The sequence below is a fragment of the Micrasema longulum genome, unplaced genomic scaffold (assembly GCF_059751315.1).
Source record: "Micrasema longulum isolate JH-2025_06_02 unplaced genomic scaffold, ASM5975131v1 h1tg000127l, whole genome shotgun sequence".
NCBI lineage: Eukaryota > Metazoa > Arthropoda > Insecta > Trichoptera > Brachycentridae > Micrasema > Micrasema longulum.
The window spans coordinates 456782-480741 of NW_028277333.1; the positions used below are offsets into that span (position 1 = coordinate 456782).

At 30.5% G+C, this 23960-nt stretch overlaps 1 protein-coding gene across 2 annotated transcripts in view; it reads left to right on the forward strand.

Moving 5' to 3' along the window:
- Positions 1 to 23960, forward strand: part of LOC148284353 (neural cell adhesion molecule 2-like) — a 163093-nt gene that overhangs the window by 133231 nt on the left and 5902 nt on the right. For both annotated transcript variants that reach the window (XM_088240826.1, XM_088240835.1), the window contains exons 5-13: positions 12381 to 12494; positions 12977 to 13183; positions 14474 to 14625; positions 14910 to 15057; positions 15139 to 15269; positions 16215 to 16374; positions 16452 to 16603; positions 18215 to 18437; positions 22806 to 23024. In XM_088240826.1, coding sequence (XP_088096952.1) covers positions 12381 to 12494; positions 12977 to 13183; positions 14474 to 14625; positions 14910 to 15057; positions 15139 to 15269; positions 16215 to 16374; positions 16452 to 16603; positions 18215 to 18437; positions 22806 to 23024 — 1506 coding nt within the window. The remainder of the gene's footprint in view (positions 1 to 12380; positions 12495 to 12976; positions 13184 to 14473; positions 14626 to 14909; positions 15058 to 15138; positions 15270 to 16214; positions 16375 to 16451; positions 16604 to 18214; positions 18438 to 22805; positions 23025 to 23960) is intronic.

Genomic DNA, 23960 nt, shown 5'->3' on the forward strand with positions numbered 1-23960 from the left:
TACGCTTCAAGTACCAGTCCAGGGATTTTGAAATATTCTACTGTAAAAACATCCTTTTTAATAAATATTCCATTTCAACCATGTCGGGAATCAAACCCAAGACCTCTTAAATGGTAGGCAAACGTCTTTTTTTGAAGTCTTTTTTATGAGTGACTTCAGGTAGTTTGCATTCTATTGAGGCGAATAAAACTATAGGCAGCTTCTTGCCATCTAACAATTTTTTTATGTCTCCCGTGAATTTTTTGAGCCCAATTGTAGTTCCATCGAAATTTGCAAAAATATGACTACGTGGAACGTTATTGTCATGTAACTGGTACAAAAACAACTGTTTTATCAAATCCAATCACAACCAGCTTTGTGAGAACAAAATCAGACTTTATCTTGTGTTTTACAGTTTTTCTAACTCTTCCGACATTTACAAATATTTTTCCAATATGCTCGGACTAAAGTTCTTTTTACCAGACTTACGTGTTTTTTGTTTTTATTTTTCTTCCAATTTTCCTTTATATTATGGTCTTGTTATTTCGCCAGTCAAAATATAAATAAATCAGATCAGAATTTACTACAATTGTCCGAGATGGTAATGTAGTTCTTTTTTTTGTACTCTCACGCTGAATTAAAATTTAATCAATGACGTTCGATATGGTGCTTAATGGTATCAGGCCAACATCTTGAAGTGCAGCTGACACGATAGCTACTTCTGTGCACTTAGAAATGCCATTCTGATCTAATGTTCTTCAAAAATGAGTTCTTAGAGAATTAAGGATAGGTTTTCAACAATATCCGACTGTATTGGAAAGTTAGTAGTCTCGCTCACGGGGTGGTTCCTTTTGCTTTATGTTTTACATTATTGTTTTATGTGAAAAAAAATTGTTTGATGTATGCATGAGTGTCATAAACTTAAAAACAAAGAAACTGACAATATTTTCGTGGATTATGTTTGTTAAATTAATTTAACAAACAGAATGTTAAATTACCCAATTAAACCCAATTAAATAAATCAACAAATAAATAAAATGATCTTGTATTTCATTTTTGGGATTGGTGCTCGTTTTATGATATCTTCTAACTTTTTAACAAGTTATTTACATAGTGTAAAAATGTCTTCTTTGTGTCGCATGTCGGTTTAAATACCAAAATACGTACCAGATTACGTTTTCGAAGGTAGATAGTATATTTGGTGGCATTTCACAACCAGGCCCGAAAATATGGCAAATCATGTACTTTACGAACTGATTTGAGAGGATGCAGGGAAAGGGTTGATTATCAAAGCCATCGTAATATATTATATAATTAATGAATATAATTTTTTCATATTTATATTGCAGAAAAACATTTATTTATTGTCCAAAACCATCCTACCAAAATATGGCTTTTTTAAAAATAAAAAAAAAAACCAACCCCCTCGCGGCAAACCTTACCCATAAAAAATATTTTTTTATTTTATTTTTCGCTCATTCTACATACAATAAGACATCTTTTTTGCAAATGATTGTTTTGTTATTTTTTTATCTCCATACAAGATCGATCCACTCTATTGCTTATCTTGCTCTACTATATTTCAGTTACATACAGTTGCATTTTTGTCTTACATTTTATATGTCTAAAAGAGAAAAACTCTGTAAAATCTATAATAGATGAACGCAGGAACGTGAGTGCTGCTGCTAATTTTGTAAAAAATACGTATGCTTATCCTTTAGTTCTTAATAATATTTATTTTACTTTTTAAATTTATATTATTTTTCAAACTTGTTTCTTTGTAAAGGAAAAAAAAGAAACACGCTGGCAAGCGGGTTTTGCGGTTTACTGGGTTTTATTATTTTTCCTCTTTTATTTTCTGTATATGTATAAATCTTCTCAAATAAAAATAAATAAAAATAAAAATACAACCTTTATTGCTAATAAACTCTGTATTTACATATTTAAATTTATTTCAACAGAGAGGGAAAAAGTTTTAGAGAAGAAATTTGGAAGTCTAGGCATTTACAGGGCTTATGACCTGTCATTGGCTGGTTTAAGTGGCCACTTTACACACTGTGTAACATTCACCATTCTGCCCATGTTTGAACATCCACATTTCCTCAACTCTTCCATCTGTTGACTTTTGTGAAGTGAAAGAGCTGAAACCTTTATCACGTGGGTGAGATTCATCCGGCTGAACCAAATCACCTACTACAAAAGTCAACAGATGGAAGAGTTGAGGAAATGTGGATGTTCAAACATGGGCAGAATGGTGAATGTTACACAGTGTGTAAAGTGGCCACTTAAACCAGCCAATGACAGGTCATAAGCCCTGTAAATGCCTAGACTTCCAAATTTCTTCTCTAAAACTTTTTCCCTCTCTGTTGAAATAAATTTAAATATGAACAACTCCCTAGGGAGGAAATCCAGCCAGTCTGCAAGCATTTGGACATAATCAAACATTGTCTGTATTTACATTTTTGATCTGATAAGTTTCATCTCAAATTCTCATACTATAAACTTTACTCTTAAAAAAACTGTGGTTAATAATTCCTTTGCGCGCGGTGATTTAACATCGTTTTGCCACTAGTAAAACAAGGAATATTTTAGTATTTGAATGGAAAGTTAAAATTGATTTTCAATTTTATCAACAAACCAAAATTATATTTTCTGTATGAAAAATGGAATATGTTTACATTTTTTTTCCAAGCATGCAAGGTGTTTTGAATTTTCTTACATATATACACATTTTTGTACATAAATATCGATGTTAGTTTATACCATCTTTAAAATGTAAAATGGAGTTTATAATCGCGGCTCAGGGTTCGCCACGCGGACGCTAACGAGTTGGACTGGTCAGTGGTGTTGACGGTGGAACGCAACTGGGCATTCGCAGCATTTTATTAAATCACACCGTACTAACAATTCGAACCACTTTTTATATTTTCAATATACGTGGTTTCATTTGTCGACCAAATGATGGAACTAAATTCCAAGAAAACTTTTTACCAAGGAATTATTCAATGTCTTTTTAGAACCTGAAAATTTTAAAGAATTTTGGCATTTCTAAGAACAAATCCAAGCATTTTAGGGGGTTGCTACATAATGATATTATTTGTAGATTAAATAAGGCTCTCTGTAATTTGTTTTGATTTCATTTAATCCCACCTCTAGAAGCCTGAAATTGCTTCCAGTAAGGATTATTAATAATTTATGGAATTTGTTTTATAATAATATGCTATATCACTGAAAAACATTTCGTAATAAACTTATCTGAGTGTACATTCCATCATCTTACGATTCTCGCCGTAATAAATGCTGTGTCGCTTACCTACCGCAATACCAGCACAAACAAACACGCCTTATAATCACTCTTACGCCTGTTATTATAATATACAAATTATAATTATTTGTTTCCTAATGTCACTAAATAACGAACACGCTACGATCCGCTGTTTTGTCAGATAATGTATATACTAAAGAGATGAAATTAATCGAATGAATTTACTAATTAAATTATTAAAAATTGGATGAAATAAATATTCGGATGAATTCATCGATTGAATCATTCATTTCCAGTTTAACATGGGCATTACACATACAGACGTTTGGGCAATGAGCGTATCGGTTTTCGGCTATTGTTGCCTTTACGGGTTAAATACAATTGCCATATCCTGCCACCTCTCCTTTCCCAGGATGCCAAACAAATATTTCAAATTTTCAAATAATGAACTGAATTTAATCAATTATTAATTCATTTGCATGAATACCTGCATTCGGACTTTTGTTCGAATGAATCATCTATAGATGTATCAAAAACAAATAAATGTAAAAGCAATTAATAATTTTGATTTTTAAATCATAATCATAATTTCACTATCCGCACCCATGAACACCCGTAATTCATACCACTTAAGCAATTTAACCGCAGCGTATCTGGATCATTTTTTTACATAAAAGGCGAGGTGAATGCAGTCTCACTCTTCAGGTGCCATTCCAGGGACAAAAATATTGCACTGTTAAAATACCATTAAAATAAATATATCACCTCGACCCTGCTAGGAATCGAACCCGGGACCTCAAGAATGGTACACGATGGTCCTACTACTACACTACGATGCCAAATCGTTTCCACTCTATTTCGTTTTCATGATTTTTCCTGAGAGTAGCCATTGAGCCTAAAACGCTTGAACGGGATTCTTGTTCAATTTCATAAAAAAAACTGTATTTGTCAGATGACTAACTCAGATGCAAATGCCTAGATACGGAATTATTTTTTTTATTTTTTTCTAACCTTAAAGTAATTAAATAAAACTAGGAAAGTTAGGAAAGTAGGTTAAGAAAGTTATTGAATTTAACGTATTAAAACAGAGATGGAGAACATTTTAGATAAGGAGATACGGAAATCTTGGCATTTAAAGGGCGTATGATCTGTAATTGGCTTGTTTAAGTGGTCTTTGCAACATTCAGCAGTCTGCCTTTTTTTGAACATTTCTGTTTTTTTAATTCTTCCATCTGTTGATTTTTTTAAAGTTAAAGAGCTGAAACCTTTATCAACGCGAATAAAATTCGTCTGACAGAATAACTTTCTTTTTTCAAATATTCTTCATCTATGTGATAATATGTTCATCTTAATTACTCCCTAGGGGGCGAAATCCAAAATCTGTTTTTCATAAAATTTGGACAACGTTATAAATGGTTTGCGGGTTTTTTGTAATTTCTATTGATTGTGTCCAAATGTGTGTACAGAATTTCTATACCTATATAAGTGAGTTTGTAGCCAGCATTCTGCATTTTCCTGAAATCATAGACATGAAAAATGGTAAAGATAAAACATTTTACTTAAACTTCCGGTTATCTCACTCTAATAACGATCATTCCAGAGTTGAAAGGCCCTGCTTCATATTTTTCGTTTGGCAAAGCTGAGCGGAAAATCAGCAAAATCAGGGGCTGTCTTCTTGGGCGAAGCCTTCCAAGCCTTTTTGTCAGCCTTTTCGTTGCCAAGAATTGTACAGTGTCTCCGTATCCAGCCAAGGTACACGTCCTGGTGTCTGCATTGTAGCTTCTGGATATCTGTTCTGATGTCCATTACAATAGGGTTTACTGAATTTCGGTCAGTTATTGCATGGAATCGTGATTTGCAAAATATCAGGATCGTTATTTTCTTCCATCTGTTTGGTGGCTTCTTTAAAACATAGACCAGGGGTTCTCTGATCGCAAAGAATTCCGCATGAAACACGCAGTAGAAATCACTGAGTTTCAACTTTCTCAACGGCAGCTCTCTGGCGCCATAGTAAAGTACAAACGCTGCACCCACTTGTCCGTTCAAGAGACTGCCATCTATATAGATACTCAACTCTTTCTGCACCGTCCCAGGCAGAACCTGATCATCGTAGACATGATCAATTGGATAGCCAGATGACGCCAGGTGACGAAGTGAGAACATATCTACTGTGGATTGCTCAAATGTTCTCCTTGCTTAGGTCATGAGCCATAATAAAACTCAGCCAAAATCAAGTGAGGGTTATTACTAGATCCCCTACAGGGCTCTGCAGATTGAACAAACACCTTGCTAGAATGAACCTTTCCTAAACTCCTAGATGTAGGTTCCGCAGTGCATAAAATGAAACACTTATATATTTTCTATGTAAATGTGATGTTTTACATCATAAAATAAGCCTCATCTCTGGGAGACTACGGTGAATCCTGAGGATGTTAAAGAGGTCACGCTTTACCTATTTGCCTGATATTTTACGGATCTGAGCTTGGAGGAGGAGGTTAAGCAAAATATAATATCTCACCTTCTAGACAGTAGCCGGGCTCTTATACACCTGGGCTTAGAAGGTGAGAACTATTTACGGGGACCCGTCACAATAGATCTTCACAGGTCGCAGTGACGTCAGGATCTTGAATAACACTTACCCTCGCCTCTAAGAATAAGAATGTTCAAATGTTTGCAGACGGATTTTCCCTTCTTAAAAATGTTATTCCTTTATTGAAACAACAATTTAGAAAAAAGAGTGTTCTTCAAACCTTCTTTACAAAAATATTTTTTATGTCCCATTTCGCATGGCAAAAAATTAATATTTATTTCATCTGACTGTCTGTAGCACTAACTATAACCAATACACTCTCTGCTATCGTTTTAGTTTCAAATATGTGTGTTTATTTTTTTATCTATTGATGCATTTAAAATGCCCCTTAAATTATTTCAAAATAATTTACGACTCGGTCTATCTGGCTGTAATACACTCCCACTTGTTTTTGTATGATGTACACGCTAACGCACTCCTGAATACTTTGTCTCACACAAATAAACACAAACTCACCCTCTTATATAATATATCTATGTACGGATGTTTAAATTTAAGAATATACCTTTTTAATATGTATGATTATTATTAAGAAACTTTTCTGGCCCGTTTTTAAACCTTATTTTTATTACTCTTATGTAAGTTAATCATCATTGACTGTATGTTTCCATAAACTAAATAAATTAATATGCATGGCGTTGCCAAACAAAAAACTTGTTGCCAAACAAAAAAAGCTGCCTGAAAAATTTCTCTATAATCTGGTAGCCACGATAACTCACATCGGAAATGTTTGTTTGTTTCACCCCGAAAGACTTGAAAACTACTCGGTGCGGTTTTTCGGAAAATAATGAACATTGCGCTGAAAGTTTTTATAGTTCTTCATATCTTTGATTTAAGAAGAGAAATATACGTTAGGAGCGTAAACGTTTTATTCATCTATCACCATGGTTGCATTCGATGAGAATGTTTATTCAAAACAATTGGGGGAGTTTATTTTTCAGTATTGAAAAAAATTTTTTTTTGAGTTTTTACAAACAACACTTGTTTTTAGTAGATCTCAAGCAAATTATTTCTGTTGATTCCGTATAATTTCTTTCTCGCATTTATTTCTTTTTGCTGAATTTTTGGTAATGCTAAAATAATATTAACTGACATTTAAAACACTTTTGAAAATCGATTTTTTGTGTAAAAAATCCTTGTTTACCCTTGTTGGTAAAAAAAGAAAAATCAAATATTTGCAAAAAGAATTCTTCATTTGAAAATGAATTATTTAAGGATTAAGAATCCAATCAAAAACAAAAATCCTAGGTAGTTACTTATCAATGAAAAGTTACAGCATATTTTTTTTGTTTATCTGAACGGTTTTTACACGCTTCACAACACAACAAGAAATTTTGGTTTAGAATTGAAAGTCAAGCTCACGTCGAAATCCGGCAGGTAGTTAAAGAATGACTAAATATATGCTAGGCATGAGTTAAATGTAATAATTTTAGAGGGCAGAGTGCATCTATGTGGATTGATAGGTCAATGGTTTTATTTAAAAAAACCGAACGCATTTTAAAGCATTTATCAGCTTTGTTTTTATCTTAAGAGGAAACATGCAAAAGGTCCGACATGCAGTTATCTTCTTCGCACAGTAACGGACAGACATCTACAAGACAGGACAGAAAAACTTCCCGAAATTCCTTGTCAACCGCAAAAAAAAACGAAAAACTCGCGGTAATTACTTATTCTCACAAAATATATAATCTAAAACACAAAAATATTAATGTATTTGTGCAAATCTAATTTGAACTAAATACAATAATTTATATCAAACTTTCGATTGTGTTCATTTAATCTATAAACAAGCATATACTCAAATTAAGCAATACCAAAGCATTGCTGGGTTCAGTTTGTATTTAATAAAAGAGTAACGTATCCCACAGTCTATGAGACCAATAAGCCAGCGTTAAGTTAGGAGACAACATGATGGAAAGTAGAAGCATACATTTTTTAAATACAAAAATTAAAACAGATTGCTCTGAATTGTTCAGTTTTATAAATGTTTCTATCAAAATTTATTGTTTGATTCACACTAATCACTATAGTAGGTACTAATTTTTCATGAAATTCACCAATGAAAAAGTTCAGCCCTAAGGGAAATCGGATATGAAAAATGTTTTCTTACGCGCTGTAAAAATTGGAGCCTTAAAGTGTACGGCAAAGTTTCTTGAATATCTACGAATAAAATATTTTAATAAAAACGAACTTCTTTGGACGACATCACAAGTTCATATGAACCAACCAATGATGAGAGAATTGTGAATGATTTTCGGTTAACGGTACGTCATCGGATCAATCGGCAGAGCTGACCAAGGAAAAGTGGAAGAGAACTTGAAACGTCAAAAGCGGAGTAATTCCAGAAATAAAAAACCTTAGCGCTGATAAAACGTTACATATTTTTATTTTTAATAATACACAAATAATAATAAAACTGAATTTTTCATTACTAACATACAGCGGTTTGCAATCAATTAAAGTGCTGTGTCCTGGAAAATAATCAATAACTGAGAATTTAATTAATAATTTGATTTTCACTTTTGTTTTTACAGTGTTCAAAGTCAAATTTCATATTTTGATATTCCATTGCTTTTGTATTCAAATAGAGAGGGGTGGGGTGGGGTGTTGAAGTTACAAGTACTGCTGATTTTTTTATTTACTATGCATTTTTGGTCGGAAGACACGGGTGCGTTCGTTATCGAGGAGTACATAACAAGCAAATGTTAGCTTACTGCGACTAGGCGTAAGTTCTGTAATCGTTACAATTTTCGTATACGTTAAGCACCTAAAATATAAATAGAAATTTATTGTGTAACCAGATTTGAAGCTTTGGAGACAGCTGTCATCAGACGTCACTAAAGTCCAGCCTCTGTTTCAACTAATAAAAACAATTAGCGTGTGAATGATTCAATGATGAAAAATCCACAGATATTAACAAAAAGGCGCTCATCGCGTCAATTTTAAGAACTGCTTAATCAACAATGCATTAAATAATAAATAAAACATTAAATTTTCAACCATATTTAATCCAAAGAGTCAAAAAAAATTAAGCCATAACTACTATAAAACTGGATTAACTTAAACCGATAGAATGTTAAAACTTTTCTATGAAACACGACTGAGCAACATCTTTGACAGTAAATCTAAATGATAAGAAATCTCTACTTTACAAAGACGAACATCAGTAAGATTGAAAATCTGTGAGTGAAGGAAAGGAGCACGGAATCGGACCCACCTTTTATGTCATGAAGCACTGTTTTTTTATATAGAATGATAAGAGTTCACTCAATTTATTATTAATTATTCGGCCATTTTTATAACGACCACAGCGAATTCAAGAATTATCTTGACATGTCAATTTTGAATGTAATTTACCAAATATAAATCTTCTCACTGTGTATCTTAAGGTGCCATGAAAATGTGTCATAGAACATATAGAAATGATAGGTAATCGGTAAGGAAAAACTCGATAAATGCCCGTTTATGTTTAAAACGGTGATGAAGCGCATTTCTATATTTAAGGTTATGCGAACAACTAAAATTTCCATTACTGGAGTTGACACAATCTGAGAGAAATACACGAAAAACCTTTAAAAATACAATAATTTATTTTTGTATATTATACGTGTAAAATTCCATGATAGAAAATCCCTACGAGCGTTTTTTAATAAACAAACTTCGTTTCTTAATTATGCTTACGTAAAATACGAGGCCGTCATTTCACATTTAGTTATACTATCATTAATTTAAAAAAAAAACATCAATTTCTATTTTTCAACATTCATAAGAAAATTGCTTTTCCTGCATACATTATAGACTTTTGTTATCAATAATTACAGGTTTTTTATGTTTCTATCAGGAAACTCAGCATCTTCAGTATACAAAAGACGATTTACATTTAAATCTCCCATTGTTTCTACCATTATTAAGTCTTTAAGTTCTTTAATACAGTTATCGATGTACATTATAGGTTGTATGCGTAGTAAGCATACTGACACTTTTTTTGTTTTTTTTCTAATTACTTAAACTGCCTTGCCAGGGTCAGCATCCCCGTTCCAAGACAGTTATTGTTTTAATAAGAGTTTAATACAAATTTAAATTTTAGTACCCATATCTATTAACACCTTCAATAAAACAGTAGCTTGAAACGAAACCCTTCTGTTTAAATTTTATTGGCCCTCTAGACCTCGTTCATTGGCTCTACGGACCTCAAAGTTTTAGTTTTAAGTCAATTTTCAGTCAAATTAAAATCAATATTCGTGAATCAATTTGTAAAGCGCCTTTGAAATATTACAAAAATGGTGCAATATAAATTTTAATAATAAAGGATATAGTATATCATTTGATGCCTTAATTATCACGATGTAAAAAAAAAGCAATCTTAATAAAACACAAATATGTACAAAAGTGTCTAGTTAATATTGCAGCCAAATAGTTAAATCGACAATTCAGCTGAGCGGCTAGGCTGTTCATTAAATACCGGCATTCAACTGAAAGGCTGGACCGTTCGTTTTTGTTCATTAAGGCATAGGTATGTTTAAAAAAAATAAGACTGTTTCATCTGAATTTTTTGAATTAATGTAAGAAAATCGTTTATCATGCACTTGAACAATCTTCTCATATGTAATAATCAGATGAAAGGGAGCTTATCATTATAATACTAAGCCTTTGAACATCGTTCAAAAACATATTATATATTATATTCTACGTTTTTTTCAGGATTTGAGCAACAGTTAATTTTATTTAAACAGTGTCTAAAATATGCTTTAATGCGCCAAAACTTATTTCCTAAAAAAAATAATAAAAAGACCCAAATTATAAATAAAATACTAGGAATTCTTATTGTTAATCAAAACTAGCGCTGACACGCTTATTTTTCATAGCTTCAAAAATCATTGAGCGCTCTGCTCTCTTTAAGGTTAACCATATGATAGAGATTAATTAAATTAATTTGCTTCAATTCAAAAATGTTTTGAAATTATGGATAAAAAGGGCAGATTTAAATTTGTTGTTTTTTTATGTAAAGAGTATACATCTGAACATTTTTTATTTTAATTAAATAACGTTTGTGTTTTAATATGAGCATGTTTTGAAATATTGGTACATATCGTATTTATCCAATACCCTTCATTGATTTTATTTTTAAATGTTCACCCACACGTAAATCATGCCTTAGTAGGTTTGTTTATATGATTGGGTATTTTGTATACTATGTAGCATTTATGGAAAAAATGTTTTTAAAATAAACGAGTATTCACCTTTTGAATACATGCCATTCGTTATTCAATGTATTTTTATCGATATCCAATTAATATTTTCAACCAATTCCCTTCACGGGTACTGAACTGACGTAATCAAATACGTATCTATCGGCGCTTACGTGCTCGTTAAGTCAGAAATTAATGAAATTCAACACCTTAGAACAATTTTAGAATTAGTTTATTTTAAATTCAGACACGCACAATTTTTTTTATGTTCATATGTTACAAAGGAAACGGAGAACATTTTTCAGGACAGAATCTGAAAGATTAGGTATTTCCAGGGATTTATGAATGTAAATAATAACATTGAATGAGTTCTATTGTTAATATTTACCCCTTTAAAGCCATTTATAGTTTTTGGCGGATATATAACATTACTAGCCCGTGTTTGGGTGATCAAGTGTTTAGCGCATTATCCTACATACATGAGGTTTTTGATTCGATTCTCGGCAAGATTCAAACGGAAATTAACACTGACTGGTATAATACTGAACATTCAATCTTTATGTAACAAATTATTGAAATACACTGCATTTGGAATAGGAATGAAGTGCCTTATGCTCAGTTATGGATAGCAAATTTTGGAGCTTTGGATGTTCATACATTAACAAACTTTTTTTTGTGAAGCAGTTAATTAATTACAAATAAAAATTTGGTGCCATACATTTTAATTGTTTTTAACATTTGATGATGTCGAAGTTATAATTTAACCCTCGTTTTCTAGTTTTATTAATGTGTTGCCTGTCAGTTTATAGATTTTATGTCAATAGTTATACAGTTGTCTTTATTAATGATCTTTTTCCAAACAAACAATAAAATACAAATTATTACGACTTTTAAAAAAAAATAAAAAATTATCTACAACTATAGAACTGATAAACTTATCTAATAAAATACAAGTAAGTGTATTTAACACTATTTGCTTTATAGTTTATCTCAAAAGCTTGTTGTCTACTTTTCAATATAGATATTTAAAAAAAGATATTGATGTGAAAAATGTTTAAATGTTTATATAAATGGTTAATTTTATATAACTTGTATGTTTATATACCTTATATACCTTGTCAAAAACTAAAAATATTAAAAAAGTACAAATTTTTAATGAAATCCAAATAAAAATACATGTTATATTTAATCAAGTTTACAAAATGCATGTTAATTCAAACTTTTTCCACATCATAATTTAATGCTAAACCAAACTTGTTCCAAGATACATTATTAAAAAAATATATTTTGATGGTTTAAGATGATGAGTTTAATGAAAAAAATTGGGACTAAGTCTGATGTTGGTTACGTTTTTTAGTTCCTGCAACTGAACCTAGAATTTATGATGAACAGGGAAAAGAGATAATAGGAAAATCAGCAGGACCATATCTTGAAGGAACTGACGTAAGGTTGACTTGCATGAGCCAAGGAGGTATGAAAAAATATATCATTTTTCTAAGTATAATATGCAAATGGATTTTACTCGAATAATTCAATTTACATAACAAATTTCAGCATATATGTAATTGTTGGCGTATTATTGTTTTATTCGGGCATGCTTGATCTTTGGTTTTTTTTTTTTTTTAATTTTTGTCATATTTTTTTGCCGTCAATTTAAGACGTATTTCATGGTCCAGCATGTGAGCTGACGATGCATAAAGTCGTGGTTTTAGTATTGTTTAATCCTTATTTATCATATTCTGATATGCTATCAGAATTTAACAATTTTACAAAATCTGTAAAACAGTTCACAAAAATGTTCATTATTATGTATACTTTCACAATGCAAAAATAAGACTGATTCCCGTTAATCTCCTTTTTAGAAATTAGCAAATATGAAAAAAAAAATTTTTTGCTTACATACATCATAAAAAGATTTTAATTATTATACCTCACTGTATTTTCATATTTTAGGTTCTCCTCCTCCCAGTATTCAGTGGTGGCACGAAGACCACATTGTAGGGTCCAATGATGTCACCTCTGCATTTCCCCGAACAAAAGCCAATCAAATAATTATTCGTGATGTCCAAAGAAGAGATTTCGGAAGTGTGTATGAGTGTAGAGTCAATTCTTCTAAATTAGTTCCAGTCATGAGAACGTCCGTGTCTCTTGACATGTATTGTAAGTATTCAATATACATCACAAATCCTTTTAATTTGACGATGATTGTAGACTGCTCCAAATTAACTCGATTTCTGCAAAAGTTAATAAAAAAGTAATTCCCCAAAATAAAAAATAAACACGGAAATTTTAAAATAACTTTTTATTTTGTTTCCTCTAGACTAATAATGTAATTTTCCCTTTATTTTGAAAAATGTATTAATATCTATAAAATGGTACATTTTTGAGTATGTTTGATTTAAATAATTACCGTATTTAATATTCTTTCCAAATGATTGAAATATTTTTTTTGAAAAATTTAATAAATATATCGAAAAAGGGGTAAATACATTTTTTTTCGGGAGCAAATCGTGTTTGTGTTTTGTGTGTTTTCAATTGAACAGTTATTTTACTTCGCGAAAATCAATATTTTAGTAAAAAAAAATAAAGAAGATTCAACAAAAAAACGTCAAGTTTTTGTTTCTTATTGAATAAAAAAGGACTTTTTTATAAAAAATATGTATCCTGGACTGTTATTCATTTATTTCAAATTAATTTGCAATTGTTTACACTTTCACGAATTTAAGATTTTTTTTTTAAAATTGCACTTTTGCTGTCAAACGTACATGTAAAATAAAAAAGTGTATTAGTTTAAATTGTAACTAAAATAATACTCAAGTAACCTTCAAAATTACCTACATATGATTGGTAATCTTGCTTCAATATGTAAATGTTATCAACCATAAAATACTTTAATTTTGTAAATGGGGTCTAGAATTTCAACAGTCCATGTGCTCAGACTGCAGACTTGTTGTAATCTAACCCCTATTGTAAAAATAAAATTAAAAAAAATTTTCATGTCATTGAAGTTCAAATATTCATTGTCAAATTAAAACATAATGTAAATGGGGGCTAGATTACTTACCATCTACGTTCTGTAGCTGCAAAACGTGCTGTAATCTAGCTCCTATATGTTATAATTAAAATAGAACATCATTGGAAACGAGGAACTAGAATCCCAATCCACCTTGCACTCTGTAACTGCAAGACGCACTGGGGTATTTATTTATTGTTCACCGCCCTTGAGGTGATTTTCACAAAAATGGCGCCATATAAATTATCCAACTATTATAATAATAAAAGAAGACATTTTAGATATTCTTTACTTATTTCTTTTGAACTATATCGTGATACGTTAGTTTTTTTCGTAAATTAAATTTGTCGAACAAAAATATTTTTTTTTTAAAAATATTCAACGCAACTAGATGTTAAAGTTGTGCCCGTAAATTGCAAGAGCACTTATTGTTTCAGTGCGTCCAACGTCGCTGACAATTCTCAGGGAAGAAATGCCTTTTTCAAATGGACAAAGACACGAAGTTAGTTGCTTGGCTGAAGGATCTATACCCGCTCCAAACATTGGATGGTGGCTGGGAGACTTACCCCTTACGGATAGCATACAGAAGGTAAAAATTATTCTTACTGCGCGCATTATATTTTTTTTTCATACAACCAGCGATTATCATTTAAAAATGTTCTGCGATAATTATGTTTTGGTTTAAAATATGGTATAATATTTGATTTTTAAATTGTAGTAATTTTGCGATTGTGATTTGATTTCGACTATTTTTATATATGATATATTGTATTGTTTGATGGTATTTTTATTAAAAACATTCATTTTTCAGTGTTTTTTTTTAAAGTTAAATCCTTGTATAGTTTAGTTCATTTAAATATATTTCTTTCATAGGACACACCCGAAGGAAATTCTTCAAACTCAACGTTGTTTTTTACTCCGCGAATCATAGATAATGGGAAAGTTTTGACATGCCGCGCAAAAAATATGTTTATAGAAGAAGACCAGTACATGGAGACAGTTATTCACTTAGACGTCCATTGTAAGTTTGGAGACAAATATAATTCTTCTGTTTACACTATATTAAACATATGATTAATCAACATTCTGTCGTTCATTGCAGATGCGCCAATGCTTCACCTTAAATTAGGACTGAATATGAATCCCATTGACATCGAAGAAGGTGATGATGTATACTTCGAATGCCAGATTGTCTCTAATCCTGCGGCTTATAAAGTTATCTGGAAGCACAATGTAAGATTATGCATATTTTTCTAAAACAAGCATACGACAAAAATACCTACATAACAGCTTACATAAAACGTTCATAAAATTAAACTCAACTTTAAAAAGGCTTTTTTTCTCATGAGCACCATTGAATTTGATTTATCAAAGGACGAAGAGCAAATGGTCAACTGAGCGCTTGTTAATACAAAATCGCATTAAAAAGTCTGAGAGATTTCTTAAGAACTATCTAAATACTTGAGATGAACATTTTTAAAGATGAACATTTTATATATATTGATAATATTTTTATTTTTTCTATTTTGTATTTTTGTATAATTTAATTTAGTACGTACTATTATTTGGCATATGATATATTGCTCCTCTTTCTTATATTTCTTACTATAGTATTGAGTGAGTTTCTAGAAAACATATCTCAATTATCATTTCAATTATGCTTTTATATATATATATGCATTTTTTGTTGATTTAAATGATACTCTTATTTTGTTTTTTTTAATACTACTTTATTTTACTATTATTTTGTTGATTTTAATGATACCACTATTTTGAATATTTATATTTAAAAAAAATATTTTTGATTATTTTTTTTGCATTGTGTTCTTTGGAATTTGATTATTTATTACATTTACTTTTTTTTTCTAGATTATTATTCTTTGTCATTATAAGTTGATCTAATTAATTTTACTATTTATTTTTATTGTGATTTATTGTGGCTTCACACGGACATAGCCTAAAAAGCCTTGATAAATTCATAAATATTTAAACTAGTGTAATTTTGAATGAATAAATTAATAAATATAGTGGTTTTTGTGACTACAATATTCTATAGAATGTTCTTGTTTTAATTGTTTGAAAAATCATTCCGAGCCTATTCCGTACTAAGGTCTCTCTTAACATATTTAATCGAGTTTTGATACAAATAAATAAATTTTCTATTTAATGTAATTTCAGAATCAAATTCTCCAGCATAGTTCTCGTTTGGGAATTATCACCAGCAATACTCACTTGGCTTTACAAAATGTAGATAAATCCCAGGCTGGTAATTACACTTGCATAGCTTCCAACGTAGAAGGAGATGGCGTTTCAAACAGCGTTAATCTCAAAGTGATGTGTAAGTTTTAATCTACACACAATATATTTAAATATATAAAATTAAAGAGTAGAAGTTAAAACAATGTTTTTTTTTAGATAAGCCCATATGCAAGGAAAATCAAAAGAAATTGTATGGTTTGGCTAAAGGAGAGAAGGCTTCTATAAGTTGTTCTGTGGACTCGTTTCCTGCACCGACTAGTTTTAAATGGGCTTTCAATAATACTGCTAACACAAGAGATTTGGTTGAGGTATAATGATTTAATATTTACTTATAAAATGTATTTAATTACCCTTAATACAAAACATTTTTTTTTTTATAAAACATTTTGTGAGAAGGTTTAATATCAAGATTTTCGTCTACCGCTAATTCTTCTGGAGAATAAAAACAGTGTCTATCTAAAAATGTAGTCAAATAGGATGTTAATATTAACAGTTTTATTTTATAATTATTTTGAGGTAAAGCAGAAAACATATACGCAATTAATATATTTTCCAAATGTATTTATTTAATTATATAAAAAGTGTATAAATATTATTTTTTGTACCGCATGTTTTTTTCCAAATAAGGAGAAAACGAAAACAATATTTTTACTTTGGTAAAGCTATTTTATACTAAGCAATTATCTATTTTTAATACGAGTAATTATCACCACCCTCACAAAGTGAAGATATCGTGAGTGGAAGCCCTAATTACTTTATTCAAAAACCTCCAGACATTAGTCATTCTGTAATCCTGATATTTAAGCAAAAATAATTCAAAAGAGTGTGGCGGCGTGACAATTTGTGAAAAATTCTTTGAAAACTTTTTCGATGGTTAAATAAATAATACCTTTAAGGTATCAATACTGCAAAACAGCGTTAAAATATTATAATTAAACTTAAAGAATAATATTTAGCACATACTATTTCATAGGTGGTGAAAACAATATTTAAAACTATTCAATAATTTGATGTTCATATGTCACTTACTTATAAAGTGTCATTTTTAGTTAAGAAAAGTAAACGAGAAAATATTAAATAATATCTTGAATAGACCAATAATTGTTTTCCAAACAGTGTCTGGATTCAAGAGTCATACATTGAACGCAAAACCTCGGCAACAAATTTGCAGACCATATAGATATCTGGAATATGTCACTTCCTAAATATAAATAGATTATAACCACAATCTTTCAATACAACTTGTTTTATGTGTATACTCTTATTTAGATGCATATAAATTACTCAATTTTTTTTTTAAGAGAGAATAAACGTGCTATCTATATTGGTCCAATACAGTCATTTAGCTGTACAAAGGAAAAACGTACTACTGACATTATAACAATAACCAATAAACCGAAAATTCATTTGTTTATTCATATTTTACATTCAATTTATTTGTTCTTACGTATACAATATACATACAATACATAACGATATTGTGTGTACATCATAATACGTAAGTAAGATTTAAAAACTTGACATGGATCTTATATTTTATTACTCTTTAACCATGTTAAAAACTTACGTTAAAACGGCTACTGCCGTTAGTAAATAAATAAATATTAAAATAAATAAAGACAGTTTATCTTTATCACCTTCTTGTTTGCAATAAAAACAAAAAACTGTACAGTATATCACATATGAATATCGTGTTTATGACAACTGAATAATAAAAATAATTTTAAATTCTCAAAATGTCCCGTTTAAGTTTAAAGTGTAGGTAGAAAACAAACAAAGTAAAATAATTATATTTTCTCCAATTTTAAGATTAACCATGGAATACTTTCATTCTTTCAAATTAATTGGTCAACATATTTTATTCATAAAATCTGTAAAGTGTTTTTATTTGATTATTATAAAGGAAATCTGTATTGCAGCCTGTATACGAAGGACGAGATGCTGAGTTTACTTCTATATTAAATTATACTCCGACATCTGAAGTGGACTATGGAACAATTCTTTGCTGGGTTACAAATATTCCGGGCAAACAGAAAGACCCGTGTGTGTACCACATAATTCCTGGGGGAAAACCGGATCCTCCCTATAATTGCACCCTTTTAAACCAGACTACTGAATCGCTGGATGTCGAATGTGTTGGAGGTGATTATTTTCACAGTAAATTAATGCTTTCGTCACAAAATTTATACCGTTTGCGTCAAGCGTTTGTATCGTTTTTTTTTTCAATGTTATTGGTAAAACACGCGTGGAATCGTCAATACGCCCAAACGATCAACATTTCATTAAAAAAATATATCTTAATTTGATTTTCGTATTCAATAAATTATTCTCAAAAACCGTGTTCATAAATATGAAATTTAATTAGTGAAGAATGGAAAATAAAAGCATTTGCAGACAAATTTATTTGTACAATAATAAATAGGAAAATGTCAGTTGAATATAAATGAAATAATTATATAATATGAAATGGAAAGAACTTAATTCTTCGTCCTAGTTTAATACGAATCAGAGGCTGAAGCAACGGTTAGGCGATTTGACGATTTCGCGATTGTTGAGTGACTAAAATGTTTTTAATACAAACTTATTTACCTTGAACAAATTTGTTTTGTTTTTAAATAACTAGCGATGCGGTTTGTTTTAATCATTAATCAATGAACTAAACGCGAGCGGTTGTTGCGGTTGAACTTCTCAGAGAAATTCTCCTTGGTACTATTGGCCGTCAATTGAAATTGTAGAATAAATTCAGCCGATCATTTATGCAAACTGATGACAAAAATATTAACAAACCGTACTACTCCTAAATTTGAGTTCTACCATGCTGTTGAACAGTCTGGCTTCTGCAGTGGTTTAGGAACCTTAGACCATATCCAATTGATAAGTCTGTTTAAAGAAAAAACAACAGAATACAACATTAACATACACGTCACTTTTATAGATTATCGTAAAGCTTTTGATTCTGTGGAAACCTGGGCAGGTATAACTGTACTTAAAAATGCCAAAATAAATTCTAGATAGACTAGGTTAATCAAATATGCAAATGAACATGATACTATAGATACAAAAGTAAACGGCGATCTGAAAACCAAGAAAATCAAGATCAAAAAGAGTGCTAGACAGGGTGACACGATATCTTCAAACGTTTTTACATAAGCCTTAGAAAAAGTTTTGAATATGCTAAATTGGAATGATAAAGGCATTAAAATAAATGGTAAGTATTTAAATCAACTTTGTTTTGCAGACAATATAGCAAATATAAGTTAAGAGGTAAATGAATTGGAAACTATGCTAAAATAATTATACAAAGCCCCAGAAATGATTGATCTGGAAATAATCTATAAAAACAAAACCAAGATATTGATTCCAACACTAAGCAACATACTCGTATGTACTGGAAATTAAAATATTGGCGCTGTTGATGAGTAAATTTGCTGTGGGCACAAAATTAAAATCAAATTCGAAAATCTTAATCAATCTGTGAAACTGCCTAGACGAATCAGATTAAGGAGAGCTGCTTTTGGAAAGTTAAAAAATGTTTTCAAAAATAAAAAATCCCACGCAATTTGCAACTTAGAGTTTACAACTCTTATTTTTTGCTGGTGATAACATACGGTCAAAAACAAGTGCACTCAGCAGTCTATGGAAAGACAAATGTTGGGCGTCTCCTAAAGAGACCAAATAATAAATAATGAGATAAGACCGAAAATAAAAGGTGACCGATATCGCAGAGAGAGTGGAAAGATAAAAATGGCAGTGGCTGGTTATGTGGCGAAAAAAAAATTATAGTTAGACTTCCCACGAAAATAAAAGGAAAGTAGGGAGACCGCAGAGGAGATGGACCGACGACATCGTCAAACTAGTAGGACAAGGATGGACAAAGTGGTTGAGACAGAAAAACATGGAATAATTTGGAACAAGCGGAGAGAAACGAATGATAAAAAGAAGAGTGGGATTCAAACTCAGTTTTCTGATTAGTAAGTCCGCGATAACACCACGAGATAACCAAAGATTAACTTCCATTTGTTTTTTAGCACTTATTTCTAGTTTTTTAAATTGTTTCTGGTTGGATTTAGTTTCCGAAACCGGGTTATTTTTTAAAACTTACATAAAAAGTGAAAAACGACATATGTAAATAAACTCAAAAGAAAAAAAAATTGTAACAAAAAAGATACTTTTATAGAATGTTTAAAAAATATGTCAACTGTTTTTATGGTATTTTGTAAAGGCGAATAATTTTCATGATTCCGCAAAATTTGTGTTTGTGTTTACTCCCAAAAACCCTTATTATTAAAAATTTTATCTTGTACAATATAATATGTTTTACCTGTGTTTTATTTAACATTTGGATTTAATAGCATCTTCTTTGGATAAAGTAAAAGAAACACAATTATATTTACGTTTCAATTTAAACATTGTTATGGACGATAATACTATTTTTGTCTTAGTTATTACACTACGAGGGAGAAATAGAAATACGGATTTACTTATTTGTAATATGGATTACACAATAGATCTTCACAGGACACTGTGACGTCAGAAGATTGTATAGCACTGACCCCCACCATTAAGAATATGGATTAAGCGAGTAATTATTTTGCGAGTAGGTATTGGATCCGGACTTCCAACTTATGTTCTTTAAAGTGATTTTTCTTGAAAAAGTTCATATTAGAATAAGAACAATATTTTGAGTTTGTCCAAATGTTTGTAGACAAGGACTGGATTCAACTCCCTGGGGAGCTGTAAATATTACCATATTACAACAGAGGTGAAGAACATTTGTAATAAGGCAATATATAAGTCTAGGCATCAACAGGGCTTATGACCTATTATTGGCTGGTTTAAGGCTATATGTCATAAACCCTGTTGATGCCTTATGACCTGTCATTGGCAAGTTTAAGGTTACAGGTTATAAGCCCTGTAGACACGTTGACTTATGTACAACCTTCTTTACAATATTATTAATCTCTGTTGTAATATGTTAATATAAACAGCTTCCCAGTGAGTTTAATCCAGTCCTTGACTACAAAAATTTTGACAATTTCAAAATATTGGTGATAAATCCACCTGGTCCATGAAAAGGTCTAATAATTTTTTTAAATAAAAAAATTCAGGCGTTTCCTAGTATGTAGGTGAAATAATTCAATAAGATGAATCTCACTCGCATAAATAAAGTTTTTAACTCTTTTTCAGAAACATCAACAGATGAAAGAATTAAAGGAATATTGATATTCAAATATGGGCAGAATGTTAAGCAGTTTATAAAGTGGCTACTTAAACCAGCCAATGACAGGTCATAAGCCTTGTAGATGCCTCGACTTTTATATTACCTTCTTTAAAATGTTTTTTATCTCTGTTGTAATATGTTAAAGAATAAGAAAACTAAATACAAAAAAAAACTAATATAAATGAATAAAACTGTTTTTAAATAGGTTCGCTTAACAAAAATACTATCCTGAATGAAAATAAGATAGATAAACAATGAACCGTAATGGGTTAACTTCTGTTCGAATGTAGATTTCTCTGGCTGAACTTTTCCCGGAGATTTTCAGAAAGTTTTTAACTTATAAGATCAAGTCGACGAAGAAAGAAGTCTAATAGATTCGATGAAAATTTATTGAAAGTTGCTTTAATCAAAATCACAAAATGCATTTATCTCTCAAGCATTAAAAAAATACTATTTCTGAACAATTCATGGCGTTTTTAAGGAAACTGATTTTTTTCAAATTAGGGGTAAATATTGGAATAATTTGAAATTTTAAATAATGTCAAAACATTGGCAGAACAAAAATACACAGTGTAGCAAAAATGTAGCAACTTAAACCAGCCATTGACAGGTCGTAGGCCTTTTAAATACGTAGACTTATTTATTACTTTATCTTAAATGTTCTCCATCTCTGTCATAATATGTTAATTCTTAAAAGTTTTCAATATTTTTTATGATCAAAGTCATTTTTAAAACGTATTAGCTTTTTAATCATCTTTTTAATTGCTGTAGGTATACAGAGGATATTTAAAAACGAGCGGCAAAAAATGCTGGGTTGAAAAAAAGTTTTGATTAACATCAAAGGATAAAAAATAAAACTGGGAATCAAACGTTGGTGTCATTAACTTATTGTTGATGTTAATCAACTTCGTCAAAAAATATGCCTAAAAAAGTGATTTTTTGGTAATAAACGATTCACCAATCACCCTTAAAAAAACATTTTTTTTCTTTCAACTAGCTATATCATAAAAGCAAATAAGTGAATTTGTTTTTAAAAACGTGTACTAAAATCTAACAAGTCTATATACTGTAGTATTCTGGTTTCAGGTATTTTGTGGAATTATTGCGATTTAATTGCGAGCTTGCTCAAATATTTGTTGTATCTAATTACTTACACAACATGGTATACGAGTTCGTATGTTTTTCGTTGATGTTGTAAATTTAATATATGTGTTGACAATAAATGATCCCTTTTTAAAAAAATCTTAAGTTTAAGACTAAAATGTGTTTTAATTATTTGAATTTCATAGGTTTTGATGGTGGTCAGGAGCAAATATTTGTTATGGAAGTATATGACCAAGCCACCGATCTTATGGCCAATGTGACTTCAATAGTTCCACGTTTTATTGTGGGAGGTCTGAAGTCAGGTACAGAATTGTATTTGGAAATATTTGCCGCTAACAAAAGAGGCCGAAGCGAAAAAGCAAACCTCGAAGGATTCACTTTAAAAAGCATCGACATCCATACAAGTAAGTTATTGCGTGTAATTTGTATAATTCTGCAGAATAATCGTGGTTTTACATGTCACTGTATTAAGTTATTAACTGGTTTAAATGGGGGTGCGGCCACACGGCCTGTGTAGGATGCGGGCAGTGGAAATGGTAAAAAAACACGCGACATTTACAACCAACACTATAAATGTACATAATAATTCCCAACGATTTTTTGTGACAGTCGCGCTTGCCTTTCAGTCAACCTTACTCTAGTGCGCCTCTCTTTTACGTTTTGATTAAAATCTGCCCGTTCTCTAGACGATACGGGCTACACTCTTTGAAATGAGTCCTAATATTCTTACGTTCAAATTTTTCTCTCTTTAAAACACGATATCACCTTCTACTTCACTTATCTTTTCAAAATAATTTAATGTAGCAATAAAACAACGTAATTAAATAACGACTACAAATGAAAATCTCAATTAATATTGTTTTCTTTGTAATTGTTCATTATCAAAAGGTACCGAATTAATACACCTACTAGACTTGTGTGGATGATTTTTTAATGCGCTCGCTCTTGCGATGTAAACGGCGTGTATGCAAATTGCATTTATTTGTTTTAATAAATATACTACGATTTTTTTAAATAATTTTTATGTTGTGAGAAAAAGTTATGAGAAATTTATGAGAAAAAATTGTACCACTTATAAAGGTGTGTTACATAACTTTAAATGATATATTTTGTCCATAAAGATCTTCGAAAATGAGTAAATATCGAGTACCCTGAGACAAACATATAAAACATTCATTTGAGAGAAAGAAATGTAGTAAAATAGCAAGACACACATATAATTTTAATGAGATGAAAAGAGAGAGTCATTTTCAGGCGATCGTTTCCTAACCTCAGTTTACTTAAGGTCAACCTAAATTAACCTCAGGTTAACACACAGTGACTCGAGGGAGTACTTTTTA